Here is a 13448-nt window from a genome sequence, read left to right as displayed (position 1 = left end):
AGGCAGGTTCCTGCCTGCACTAGGAGATTTTTTTAAGTTATTGCAAACTGCTGATGCAAAAGCAAAAAGCATACACCAGAGCTTCCACAAACTTCCACTCACGAAGTGGTGTTTGCATTAGCCAGTGTTTCAAACTCTAAAGTGATTGAAGTACTATTGTGTAGCTGTACTTTGCTTATATTATGAGGATTATTTGAATATGTGCTTCTTTTAATCTCCATAAATTCAGATCACGTGCTAAATGTATTTAGGATTTGTGAGCTACAAAATCTTTCTTAGACTACTTGCTTAGAAATAACAAAACTCTGAGGAAGTCTTTAAGCCACAAGGTCGTCTTAGGATTGTAAATTTATTTATGGGTGCAGGTATTGGAAGAGAAGAACGCTTTCATTTCATAAGAACGACCTTGCTGTAGGATCCCCCGCAGCTGTGCATTGTCCTGTATTCTGTGGTTGAGATGCCAGCTCTCCCCTCCACAGTGCTGCCACCGAGAATCGCCCAGAGCCCTAGGTCGTTGAATTTAGAGCTGCGTATTGAAACGCCCCGTTGTGGATCAAGAATGTACTCGCATCAGATATTTTCCTCTGTGGAAAAGCTCTTGTCAATAAACGCCACTCATGTGCTTCAGTTCCTAGTGATATAGTAGTTTGTGGGTCTGTTTAGTAACCAGTATAACTGAAATTGTAACACTAAAGAAAAAACTTGTTGTTATGCAAGGTGATTTTTCTGTTTCAGCAAAAGAAATTCAAACTGCTTATTAATTGCGGGACCTTATCTGCCTTTTTTTTTCCCCCTATAGGTATAATGCATGTGCCAAGTATTATAGCAGGTGCCACAGGCTGTCATTTGTGCTCAGCATGACAGCTTCTTAAAATGCCGTAGTGCGGGGTGTCAGTGCTTGTCTGTCTGTAGCCTAGAGGCTCTGACTGACAAGCAGGGATGCGTTTTGGGAGGCCAGTAAGGTTACTGCACAGTGCCTGATGCTTAAACACAGCGCATCGGCTGCTGAACCCACTAGAGTGTGTGGTGTGGTCCTTTAAGGCAAACCTTCGTTCAAACAGTAACTTTCAGTGAAGACAATACTTTCTTTTACTTTGAGTGTAAATGAAAAAAGTATTATCTGTGTAGGTGTGTTAACATCTGGTGTTCTACATGGCACTAGTGTGATAGTCTTCTGTTACAGCAACAGAGATTCAAGCAATAGACTAAAAATCTTGCAGGCAAACAGCTATGAGGAGTGTCACTGATACAGGTTGTGCTGCTCTCTGGACAGCAGCACAAGCTAGGACTTTGTCCCTTCAGGCAGTTCTTTTTGTGATTTCTGTCCCCCAATTTGCAGAGGAGAGAAGTCATTTCTGTGCTGATCTAGAAAGAACTGGACTCCTGCATTGGTTGTGGTAGTCAAAATAATGATACTGCTCCTTTTTAATATATTTTGTTGCAGAGTTGAAGAATTGTATTGACTGCTCTATCTTGGGGATAGGAGTTGTAAATTAAGGCTGGAATTTGTGGGAGGAAAACTCATTTGTCCTGTATCTGCCACAAACTCTTAATCACTTTTTAGTAGTGAAACTGTTCTTGAATTTCTGTCAGGGTGTTTTTAGTGTTGAAGCTGTTAAATGATAAGCACAAGCAAACTTCTGCTTTTCAGACGTCGCCATGCAGAGTGCCAGTGGGCGATGGAGAGAGCAGCGATTATTTGCCGTTGGACGTGGTTGCAGGCTCAAATCGCTGATTTGGAATATCGAATAAGACAGCAGACAGATATCTACAAGCGACTTCGTGCTGCCAAGGTAATTTTAGCCTTCTGTTTTATGACTTGGGAGGTTCTCTGGAAGCTATTAACGGGCTATTTCTTTATCAAAATAGTATTTTCTCTGTAGAAATAAGGGTCAGGGAAAAAGCTTTTGAGTTAGCCCCATACCAGTAAGAGGTATTACCTTTGTCTTTTGAGGGCTGTGACTCTGTCTACTTCACAAAGATTATAGTAAGAGCTTGCTGAGAGAGCAGGGACTTAATTTCATCATTTTGTCCAGGTAGAGCAGCTCATTAATGGAACAGGGTTCCACAGCGGCGTAAGCCACCAAGTCGGTCCTTGCAAATGTTGGTTTCTAAACTGGAATAGTGCCAGGGTACCATCAGAGGTGCTCACAGGTACTGTTTATGTTTCAAGCCTTGATGCTTGCTGGAAAGTATTATCACTTAAAGCACACGGATCTTTAAATCTCAGAACACCGCGTATACAAGTTTTATGCTTTTCTTCTAGGCCATGACCATTTAATGTTTCACTTCAATATCTGAGAAGCATTGTGGTAGAAAATAAATAGGATGAATACTCATTTCTTGACTAGAATGATATTTACTTCTATGTGAGTAGATTTCCTGGGAAAAAATAAATTTTCCATCTTCAAAGCCTGAAATGTATTTTGGGGTTTCCCCTTTTCAGAGCCTCTCAGTCCACTGCAAAAGTCTCTGGAAACACTTGAGTTAATCCTTTCAAGGTGCGTCTGAAATAACTCTCATGTTCCGATTTGAAATGATTTGAATCTGTTTAGCTCTCAGTGTAAACTGTAAAGCTCATTTCCCCAGACTTCGGGGGGGAAAAAAAGCAGAACGTGAGGGTTTTTACTTGGCTTGAATGTTTTCCTTCCTTCTGCCCTTTGTCTGGAAGGAAGACTGTTTTAATTATTGTCCTCATTGCATCTGTGTATGTTTTCTCTAGATAAATGCACTTTCCTTTTGCATCAGCTTTTATATATCAAATATGTTGGATGACTTTTTTGATAAATTTAAAACTTATTATTCCACTGGGGTATAATGTGTCTCAGACAAAGATAAAGAGCAGTGCCCATATAGCTTTACTCCTCATACACTTTTGTAGGTGCTCCTGCAAGATCTCGGGTGAGGAAAGCCTTAATTTATTGGCATTCTTGGCTAGGATTGCCAACGAGAGGGTCAGTCAGACCTGCTTTGAGTGGAGGCTTAGACTAGGTGACCTCCAGGTTTACTTTCCGATCTAAATTGCTCTTTGATTCTACTCTAATGCTATGGAAATAATGATTCCTGAGGGCCCTAGACTTTCATAACATTAGTCTCTAATGCAGCACAAGAAGATGAAGGAGAATACTAACTTTTCAGATGCTTTGAATCTTTTCTAAGGAACTGGAATTTGTCTTAGCTGTATTTCAGTATTTCTTTAACCAAATTAGCTTATGATTATCTTTAATTCACTGTAAAGCAGTTACTGTTCTCAAGCAATTATGATGTTTGTACAGACATGAATGCAAATGCATGAATAAGTTAATTCTTCTGCATAATATTTTCTTCCATTCACAAGTATGTGTATAATTATACCACAGGTGCTATAAAGTGTAGATTACACAGTGAATAACATTAAATTTCCCCCTAAGGAGTGCTAAATTTCCAGCTACTTTCTACCAATCTCTCTTACTAAAGAGACATTTTGCTGGTGTGAGAAACTATTAAGCTGCTGTTAAATACAGAGAAGATTGTCAAGAGAAATACGTTGGTGTGTAGAGCATTGTGTGTATGCCACAAGGCATACGCTGGTAAGGATGAAAAGGATATGTGTGACTGGAGCAGTAGAAACTGAACTGCAGAGTGGCCAGCTCTCCTCACCCGTTATAAAAATGGAAATGAAATAGTGTGAAGGGAGGATGGTAGTCTTAATCATGGCAATCATCATCTTTTGAGCAGTACTCATTAATTACTGCCACGTTATTCTTAATAGTCTACATTCTCTGAATAGTCTAAAATAGCAGTCACCAATGCCTGCTGGTCCATGACTGATGATACCGAGCAAGTCATGTCCTGTGGGCACTGTCATGCCTCGATTTCCTTTTTGCTGATCTCAGTTACACCTCCCTGTAGCTGTGAGCGGAGCTGGAGGACCTTGAAACCAGCATGTTAATTATAAGCCATGGTTGTGGACAGCTCTTCTAGGAAAAACAAACAGCATTGATGTTGGCCTAGTAACATTTCCTCCTTAAACTGCTTCCCCTAGGTTAGAGAGTTGAATTAATGAAGTTGCCATAGAAATGCAACTCCCAAGTTGTTTCTTTCCCTTTTAGAGTATATTTAAATATTAGTTGTGCTGCGGCTTCTATGAGTGGAATTTGGTGTCACTTTTTATCCCCAGGGCCCAGTAGTCCTTGGTGGTGACTGGCAGCCTGGAGACCTAATGAAGAAGCAGGGCCGATTGGGTTCTGTGTCACTGGTGACCTCCAAAAAGAACAAGTGGCTCTCGCCTTCATCGTCTATCCCAGGGTGCCCTGTAGGAGGTGCTGTTCCTTCCCGTTTCCTGTATAATACGCAGAAGCAGGTCAGTAATTCTGCAGTGATAAAGCGAAGAAAAAAACTTTCATTAAACCAAGTCTCAAATCAACAGCAGTTTATAAATCACATCAAATAATCACATCTTAATATACTATTTTAATGTTTCTTTATAACTCTTTTTTGCTATTTTTTCTCATATATTAATGCATCAGCCGATATCAGTTTACTAGTACTTTGTATTTGACATGTGACAACTGAACTTGCTTCACCTTATGCTTTTAAAAAAAGCTCTTGTACTTTTGTGTATTCTTAGAGTCCTCCAAAATTAAACAAAACCAAAGCAAAACAAAACCATGAAACAAAAAAAAACCACCACAGAAATCTACTGTGCAAGGTCTGTGGAAAGTGATTGAGTTTGCAGTCATAAAAAACCTGAAAACCAGTGTTTAGGAAAATTTTAATTTCTGATCTTAAGCTGTTGCTAGAGTCTTGGTGTCGATGGCACTTCTGACTCGCGTTGTTTGTGTATGATGGTTTTAAAGACCCTTTTAAAGGATTGACAAATCTAAGTACTGTTCAGAAGCTGGTGTTTCTGGGTGGTGGTGGGTAGCTCCTGGTATACAGGTCACCAGACCAAGTGCCTTAACAGGTGCTTTTAGCCTTAACTTCTGTGAAGCTATGGAGGGTCAACGGTCACAAGCTGCAGCTGTAGAGCAGGCAAAATACTCATGTTTCAGAAAACGCAGGAAAAAAAAAATTAAGACTCCTCCTTTTCTTGAAAGCCAGCTTTAAGTCTTTCAGTTGCAAATTCTGAGGGAAGATATTCTGGTATGTGTAAGGGTAAACTGCAGAATCTGAACATTGAGACTAAGTAACTGAACTCTTGTGGGAACAGAGGTGGGAGATTGTCCTTGATAGATTCAAGATGAATAGGCGATGATTCATTGTTTTTTTTCATTGTACCATAGAAATATCTACTAAAAGGAAGTATAGTCAATAATTGCATTCAGATTTGAGAGATTCTATGGCAAAATTAAATTGTTCAAAACGGGAATAAACAAGTCAATTGAAGCTCTGCCAATTGAACACTGTGGTCCAGGTACAGTCTGTGACTCAATAAATCCCTGTATTAATTATTTGACAAGAAGATGCTTCCTTCAAGGGATGAAACTGTGCCATTGACAGTGCAGTATGAGGAAAACTACTTTTGTTGCTTTTTTATCTTTGCGGAGGTTTAGCTAATGCTAACGTAGATATACGCATGTAGTGAACTGCAGGTATTGAGATTTAATGATGTGGAAATCAGAAGTATTTTGGTTTTGACACTTCAGAATCGTGTCCAATGAGTGTGTGTGAACCATCAAATATTCTTAAATAATCCTAGTATTTCATTAAAACTTCTGAAAGTTTCTATTAAATTAGTACAGCATTTAGTACAGATTTCAGTACAGTATGAGCTTTTTGTCTAGTGGAAAAGGCAGAATAGCTCAAAAATGAGGCCGTCTTGCTCTGAAAATGGCCTCCAGCTTATAAAACAGAACTAAAAGCTCTATTGTGATACTTATTTTGTGATGGTTAAGAATACATTTAAAATATGAACTTAGATTGATTTGGAGATTGTTGCTTGAAATGCAATTGATTACATTGCATGTGATTGTTTACATTGGGCCTATTTAAGTTCAATTTTATTTAGAATTGCAGAATGCTCCTTAGATTACACTGCTTTTTTGGTTTTCTGAGCTTTTTGCCTCTCTGCCCTCATCCTTCTTCAGATTTGTTATCACATTAAGCTTCACTGAGTTTGTGATTTCATTTTTCTCTTGCAGAGCTCTCATCTTACAGAGTCTTTGGGAAACCCTATGTGTCAAAGTCCTTCTTGCACCCCCATCAATGGCTCTCCAGCAACCCTCAGAGTCTGCGCCATGTCACCCCACCAAGTCAACGGAGTGTTTAACTGGTTAGTTCTCCTCCTCTGACAGGCTGATCAAAGTAATTTCATACTTAAGACATTGGAGATGGTGGCTAAGAAAGGGGTCTTTAGCTAAAAGACTTCTGTATGTACAGTTCAGTTGTAAAAATTTGAAATAGGTATGCATGTCTGTTGGGAGGATTCTAGAGGGGAATTTATTTTAAGAAGTAATATAGAATTACCCGTTGTGATCTATTGTGTAAAAAGAACAACAACCAAAACCCCCAAACTGCCAAATATATAGATGATGTTGCCTGCCTGTTGGAAGATGTTACCTCCTTTTTATAAATGGATGACCAAAGTACCTTGCTTGCTAGGTTAAGGCTGGATGCTCTACAGCATCCTGGTGACCTGATTTTTATTTTTTTAACGAGTCAATTTCTGAGTCTCTCTCCTTGCACAGAACGTAGAACATATTTTTCTGCTTATTAATTTTCAATATATGGAGAAGCAAATCTTACCTGTCTTGTTGGTGATGAGGAGATACCTAGAGTTTAGCCATTTAACTCTTCATATTTTTATGGAGCCTTGAATCTGTGAGAAAAAAGGTATTACTGATAATTGTTCGTTAAACACTGGGGAGGGGTGGGGGACAGTAATTTTTAAATAAATTGGGAACTTTCCTTCTGCTGTTAGTGTTTAACTAGCATTCAGTTTGGTTTAATATTTAGGGACATATGTCCTGTGCAAGCAGTCAGTGGGCTTCAAGAAGCTCGGTAGCAAGAGGCAAACTTTAGTCTGTAGCATTGCTGAATAAGCTTTTCATCCCACAGAGCGCTGGATATATCAGTTAAGAGAAGCTCCCTAGAAAATACACCCATTAAATGCACTGATTGTCCCAGTCATTTACGTGCTGTTCTTCCAACTGATCCGTTTTCATGTGTAGCTTTGTGGTATCTCCTTGGGTTTTAGGCTGTTCTCTTTGAGAAGTTTTTAATCTTATTTCCTTGCCCTCTATTTCACTTCTCTAAAGATTTCTCCACCTATCGCCACCTTATTCTTGGGAGGGGAGAGAGGGAAGAATTAGCGCTGCTTCAAAAAAGCCTGAAACCTCACTTCTTCACACTGTATCAGATCCTGTGTAAATCGGATAAAGCAGTGATAGGGAGGGAGGGATGTAAACCCAATACAGACAACAACACGGTGAAACTTGCACTGAAGTCTTATGAAGAAAATGTTCCTTTCCCCCACCAGATGCATGTTGCTTTCTCAGTTCTTCCTTGTAAGCAGAATGACTGAAACTCCGTTGCCCTTCAGGCCTTCATCGCTTACAAAGAAGGGGCTCAAATGAAGCTTCCCTGTTCCCCTGTCAACTTTGTTTATGTCTGGAGAAAAGGCTTTCAGCCTCCAGTCCTGGCTGCCTGTAGACTTTAGGGGATCTGCAAAAGACCTGTGAGCAAGTTTAGTTTAGGAGACATAAATGCCCAGGAAGACAGGTTGGCATTTCAAATTAAACTGGGTAAAATTTGGTGCACTTCTACTTCTTGTGGGGTTTTCCTTATGTTTTCTGTAAGGTTGTCGACATCATCCATTTTCTGTGAAGTTGCTGAAAAAGCAGGATACAGTCTGCATTTTGCTGCGGGGTAGAAAGCTGCTAAATACACTGGGACTACCTCAGCTAAGTGCGGTTTGAGCTAAAGGTGCTGGGAGAGACTCTTTAGAGCACTAGGGTATGTATCGTATGTACTTGCCCGATTCTTACACTCCTTTCCTAGACATCCCAGTCGGGGCCACTGCATTTTGTTTCATGCAGAGCCACCTACCTGCTGTTCTTGTGTTGATGTAGGCAGATCCTCCTGGGCCACATCTTGCCATTGTCATTGTGGTGGGTGAAGAACAAACAGTTCAAGCACAGACAGAGTCAGTCCAGTGCAAAGCAAAGCCTCAGTTTGCCTCTGTCGTACTCGCACAGCGGGGAGCTGCTCTCGCCCTCCCAGCGTTCAGAGGCACCTTGGCCCTTGATGGCCTGGACTTACCTGCTTGTGATGGGACGTGCCTGGCAATGTCAAGCATCTGTGTCCTGGTTGTTGTGCCCTTCTTCCTCAGCGCTGTCTCGGTGGCAGGCTGCTGATGCTGGCTGGAACCACTTCTGAGAACTCCCCATGACCACCAGGCCTTCTCTGCACCCCTTTCTCCTTGCCTGTTTTTAGCCCAGCTGCTCCACAGGATACTGAGCAAAATGGACCTTTGGTCTGATCCAGCGTGATCATTCTTGCAAATCATCAGCACCTTCTTTTGAGGTACCTGATGCTCTTATAATCAACTGGTTGAGCTTTAGCCTTGGAGAGTTGAAATTGCACTAATCACGACATGCAGAGGCTTCAGGCTGATGTGTTGCCTAATCAAATAAAACATCTTGTGTTTTTGTTAGGGAAGAGTTTGTTTTCTTTCATAGATGGCTTCAGTAAAGGTTGTTCTTGCTGTATTCATTCAGTAAAACTAGCTTGCATTTTAAGAGTGGTAGTTTCAGCCTAGGATTGATTGGACTGCTGTAGAATGAGGGAATAGAAAGTACAGATTATTCAAAGCACTTAATTCTGTATTTCTGCCAGTGATTGATAGGTTAACAAATTCTTAGCAGATTAGTCCTGAGCTTCAAGCAGTAACATTGCTAATCTTCTGAAGGTAGATACTTTAGTAGTTGCATTTTTATTCTGGGCTAGTTCTGCAGATAATAAACCTAATTTTCTCTTGACTTATATTGTAGAAATCCAGAGGATTCTGGAAGCATTAGACCAAATTATAAAAGTCTAAGTCTGTTTAAATGGCTGTTTTAATCCAGTTACTTGCAATATGGTGTATTGGGTCTCTGTTTCATAGTTGAAGAGTTAAGAGGATGTATATAGTGATCTTAAACCCAGCTGAAATACTACTTTCTGCTTCTGTATTCCATGAAATTTTATGCTTGCTCCCCTTGCAATTAATCTTTGTAATTGCCAGTAAGGCATTGTATATTTTATTATACATAAGTCACCAACTTTGATAAAACAAACTGAATTGGTAGTGCATGTTTCTGCATGTGAAAAACCAAAAGGCTGAAGAGTTGGGATACCAGGGGTACCAGGTAGTCGCTGTTCTTTATATAATGCGAGCTCTGGTCAGGCCTCCAGTGCCTGGCTCTGATTAACAGCTAATTCCATCTGACAAGGAAAAGTAGAGGAAGCTTGGCCTTGCCCCCTGGGAGGAGCACCTCCATATTCCCTTATCAGCAATGCATACCTGCTCGTAGTGCAGGCCGTTGTTGATAGTTTTGTTAGAAAGAATGTGAATCTCTAAATTGACCTGCTGGAGCTGGTGAAGCTCTGGTTTTGTAGAGGGTGGTGGTTGATTGCTGTGCTGCAAACAGGTTGAACAACCACTGCTTTGCTTGCTCCGTTTGAAACGATCGCCACCGCGGTGTGAAAGCAGGAGCCAGAGACCAGTAGGATAATTGCCAGGACCCGCAGCAGGATCAATGGCAAATGTTAGTGTTGCAAATGCACCACTGAGTTGTAGTGATCACTTTTTGACTCTAGCTTAGGCTGATGGGGAGGGGAGGCAGAGGCACTGAACAGCGTATGTGTTTTGCTTCTTTTCACCGCAGTACTTGGACCTGTCACCTTCTGCTATGTAACGTGTGAGCCTTGCTCTTTTTTTCAGGTTTGGTCGTGTTAATTCGAACTTGTTACTATGCATCACTGTAGCCTGTTTTTGCAAACACAGCATTACACCATGTTCTCATTAATATCTTAAGCACAGTCTCTTCAAGTTACAGAACTTGTAACTCTTCCAGTAAACTTGAAGAGACTGTGCCTAAGATATTAAAGAGATGCTCTGTTTTCTTCTGGTTCCTAAATGCTTTTAAGATTTTTTTTCAGCGCTGTTTACTCTTCTGTAGAATTGGCTGGGTGCTTGCGTTGGGAGGCAGTTCCCTAATAGGCAGACTCTGGAAAAATCATTGTGAACTTTGGCTGTATCCAGCTAACATCCCAAGATAAGCATGAAACTATAATTTCCAGTACCCAGACTGGAATTTTTGTCAGATACTAGGAATTCATTTGGACCTTGTCGGGGAAGAGACCAAAGGTTTTTGAGTATATACTCAGAATCAGGATTCCGCTTTGGAACTCGTAAAAATAAGTTCCTGTGGATGGTTCCTGTGCAGTGTGGTATGATCTGTCTTTGATCACTCCTAAATGAGTAGATATATGTAACATGATCCCAAAACTTAAATATTTTGTCTGTTCAGATTTTTTTAGTTAAATTATCCTCTGCTTGTGTTGGAAACACTGTCTGAAGTAACTTGCTTGTCTTGTTTCTGTTAATCTAGTAATGGCTTTTGAAGCTTCTGCCTCTTTTGGAAGGAAAACTGTATCTTGTGTAGATTGGAAAGCATGGATTTTCACAAGCTGTACCATGTATTTTTAAAATTTCTCAATACAGAGCTTTATTCTGCAGTCAGAAGAGAGTAAGAGCCCTAGAATTCCTCTGTATTTAACTTCGATACATTGAACCTCCTGTTTAACCACAAGGTAATAGAAATTTCTCAAACTTTCTTGTTCACAAGAGCTCCTTCGAGGCCTAGATGAGACTTTACTAGAATGCACTTGAGTGCAAGTTCTGGGACATCTTGAATGCAAGTTTAAAAATGCTCTCTAGAGTTAAGCTTTCAAAATGCCACCGAGACGCTTGTACCCCTGAGTCATCTGTGATAAACTGAAAATATATCTTACATTTTCCTGGTCTGCTTATCCCTAGCTTCTATAGGATCATTGGCTGTACTCCTAACTAAGACTTCACAGTGGAAATCTAAGGCTGTTTTGTGAGAATAAGTAGACGTATTGAGAAATTGCAAATAAAATGACCCATGTTTGTAACTTTTTCCGTGCTATTCAAGTGTGGAATGCTATACAATCAAAAAATTAGCGTTAGAAGTTAATTTTCTTTGTGTGACAAATAACAATAGGGCAGATGCAAACACATGAGTGAGAACGGGTTTTTGATGGAGATGAACCCCGTTACTGTGGTTCTGGCTATGAATCTTCTCCTTTCCTTTGTTGTTGCACTTCCCTGGAGTGACAGAGCCAATGAGCTGTAGAGCGGTGGCCTGGTTTTAGAGGCCAAGACAAATCCTTGCGTGCGGCTGAATGACAGTGTGCCCGTAAGCCAGAGCGGGTCCTATTTGGGAGGCGAGTTCCACCTTAGCAAAACCAAGCCTCAGAAGAGAGAACTGGTGCAAAGTATCATCATCAAAGTACAAGATGATGTGTATTTATGCGATGAAATCCTAGAAACTACAGCTAACTTGTATTAATTCATAATGCAAATTATATTATTGCTTATCACACCACTACCACACTTCTAAACCACTGATTGTGTTAGTATGACTTTGGGCTACATCATCTTCTTAAATGGTCACTTTTCAGGTGGGGTGGCCTGTTTGCATCACACAGGCAGTAAGTTCTTTCAGCTTTGGGCAGTGACATCTCATTACAGCAACCCTTTCCTCCTCCTCCCGCTACCTGAGCTATCCACTGTGGAAGCTACTGTGGTTTGGAATTGTTCAGGTCCAAAATACGTACACCAATTTTGCTGCAAACCTGTGTATTCTGTGTAGGGCAACAGGAGGCATGAGGCCATTGGGAAAGAATAGTTTCATGCAGATCTGCTGTAGACTTCAGAGGTTCATCATACCCTGTTATATAGAACTAGTTTACTTTTACTTATGGAACGTCAGTAGCACATATTTTTGTGGAATACTTTCTCACTAGCATTTTGCCTCTTAGTGTTGTCCATAAAATTTTGTGCTCTTCTTGGTTTGTGCAGTTAAGAGGAGTTGACTAGGGAAATTTGGGTCTCTTTAAACACATCTTTTCCTACAGATGTGTTTCCTCGTGTCTGTATGTTTATAGCTGAATAGGATTTGGTTTATAATTATAAACTGAAAATAAATGGACAACAGTATAGAATGATCCAAGTTGGATGTAAATCAGCAGCTCTTCATTTCATGAAGAATGGCAGGGTCAGGGAGGCTTGGGTTTTTTCTTGTTCTAAAGACTTGTCACCAACCGGTACCTCAGTTCTATGTCTGGTGACATTGATTTCTGCCAGGCAGTCCTACAGTTCAGCATGGAGTTGAAATATCCAGCTGGTTCACATGGCAAAAATAAAATTTTAAACTTCTAATTTTACTAGAACGTTTGCTATGCAAATCAAGAAAAAAATTACCACGCTTGATTAGGACCAGCAAAAGTAATAGATAAATTAAGTTTTTAAACAATAATATGAACGCGTGACCAATTACAAAAAACATCTTTTATGAAGTCACTGTTTTACAGATGGTTTCTGAAGAAGAATATGCTGTAAGGCAATAAACTTGTATCTGCTTATTGAAATATAACCTTAGATTTAACCACAACTCCATGGTGAACAGAGAGAAATGGAAAGAATGTTTGCCAATGCTTTTAGGTTTAATGGCTATCTTTTCTATGTGAAGTAAATGACTTTGTTATTATCAGATGATAAATTGAGCTGCTGACTGAAGTTCTTTGTTGGAGAAAGAACGCATGTTATTAGCGGCTGCCACATCTGCATTGGCTTTAAGACTTTCAGTCCTTAACTGATGAAAATATAGTTGTTAAGACCCTTCAGTGTCCATTTCTGTGTTGAGAACGGAATAGTCAAAAATCTACATATCCCTTGAGAGAGAATGCAGCAAAGACTAACAATGTGATGAGAACAAAACTGGTAAGCACTAGCTGCTGACATAAATACTAAGGAGTCCTTGGGCATCACGGCCACAGTAACAAATACAGAATTACAACTTACTACTCTTGCTGAGTGAGTTGCTTTTCATTTGGTTGCAGTTTGCGTACTGGCTCCTCCAGCAGCAGTTCTCTGATCAGCGTGAATGTTGAAGAGAGATTTGGGAAACAAAACCCATTTAACAACGTTGTTGCTGTGTCGGACAATACCTGCATCGCTGCTAGAATCCGCCCAGTTTGCAAATACAAGAAGCGCAAGCTTGTCCGAGCTACCTCTGTGTCTCACTTCAGCAGGAAGGTAAGTGAAAGTTTTGCCATGTGATTACTAAACTATGCTGCGTTTTTATTTAGAAGGTGTAGTTTTATTTATTTTTAGCAAAAACTATCATAATGTTGGACTCTGGTTTTAATACAGTGTTTTCTGAGCATTTTTCTAAAGT

General features: G+C 40.2%; 1 protein-coding gene across 1 annotated transcript in view; it reads left to right on the top strand.

The window, feature by feature from the left end:
• LOC142078422 (KAT8 regulatory NSL complex subunit 1-like) overlaps positions 1 to 13448 on the top strand; it is a 38473-nt gene that overhangs the window by 12752 nt on the left and 12273 nt on the right. The window contains exons 2-5 of the mRNA XM_075140885.1: positions 1652 to 1793; positions 4160 to 4342; positions 6123 to 6253; positions 13111 to 13306. Of these exons, the coding sequence (XP_074996986.1) occupies positions 1652 to 1793; positions 4160 to 4342; positions 6123 to 6253; positions 13111 to 13306 (652 nt within the window). The remainder of the gene's footprint in view (positions 1 to 1651; positions 1794 to 4159; positions 4343 to 6122; positions 6254 to 13110; positions 13307 to 13448) is intronic.

The sequence above is a fragment of the Calonectris borealis genome, chromosome 2 (assembly GCF_964195595.1).
Source record: "Calonectris borealis chromosome 2, bCalBor7.hap1.2, whole genome shotgun sequence".
Classification (NCBI taxonomy): domain Eukaryota; kingdom Metazoa; phylum Chordata; class Aves; order Procellariiformes; family Procellariidae; genus Calonectris; species Calonectris borealis.
Note: the sequence above shows the minus strand (reverse complement) of the source record. Positions and strands in the feature narration are given on the sequence as shown.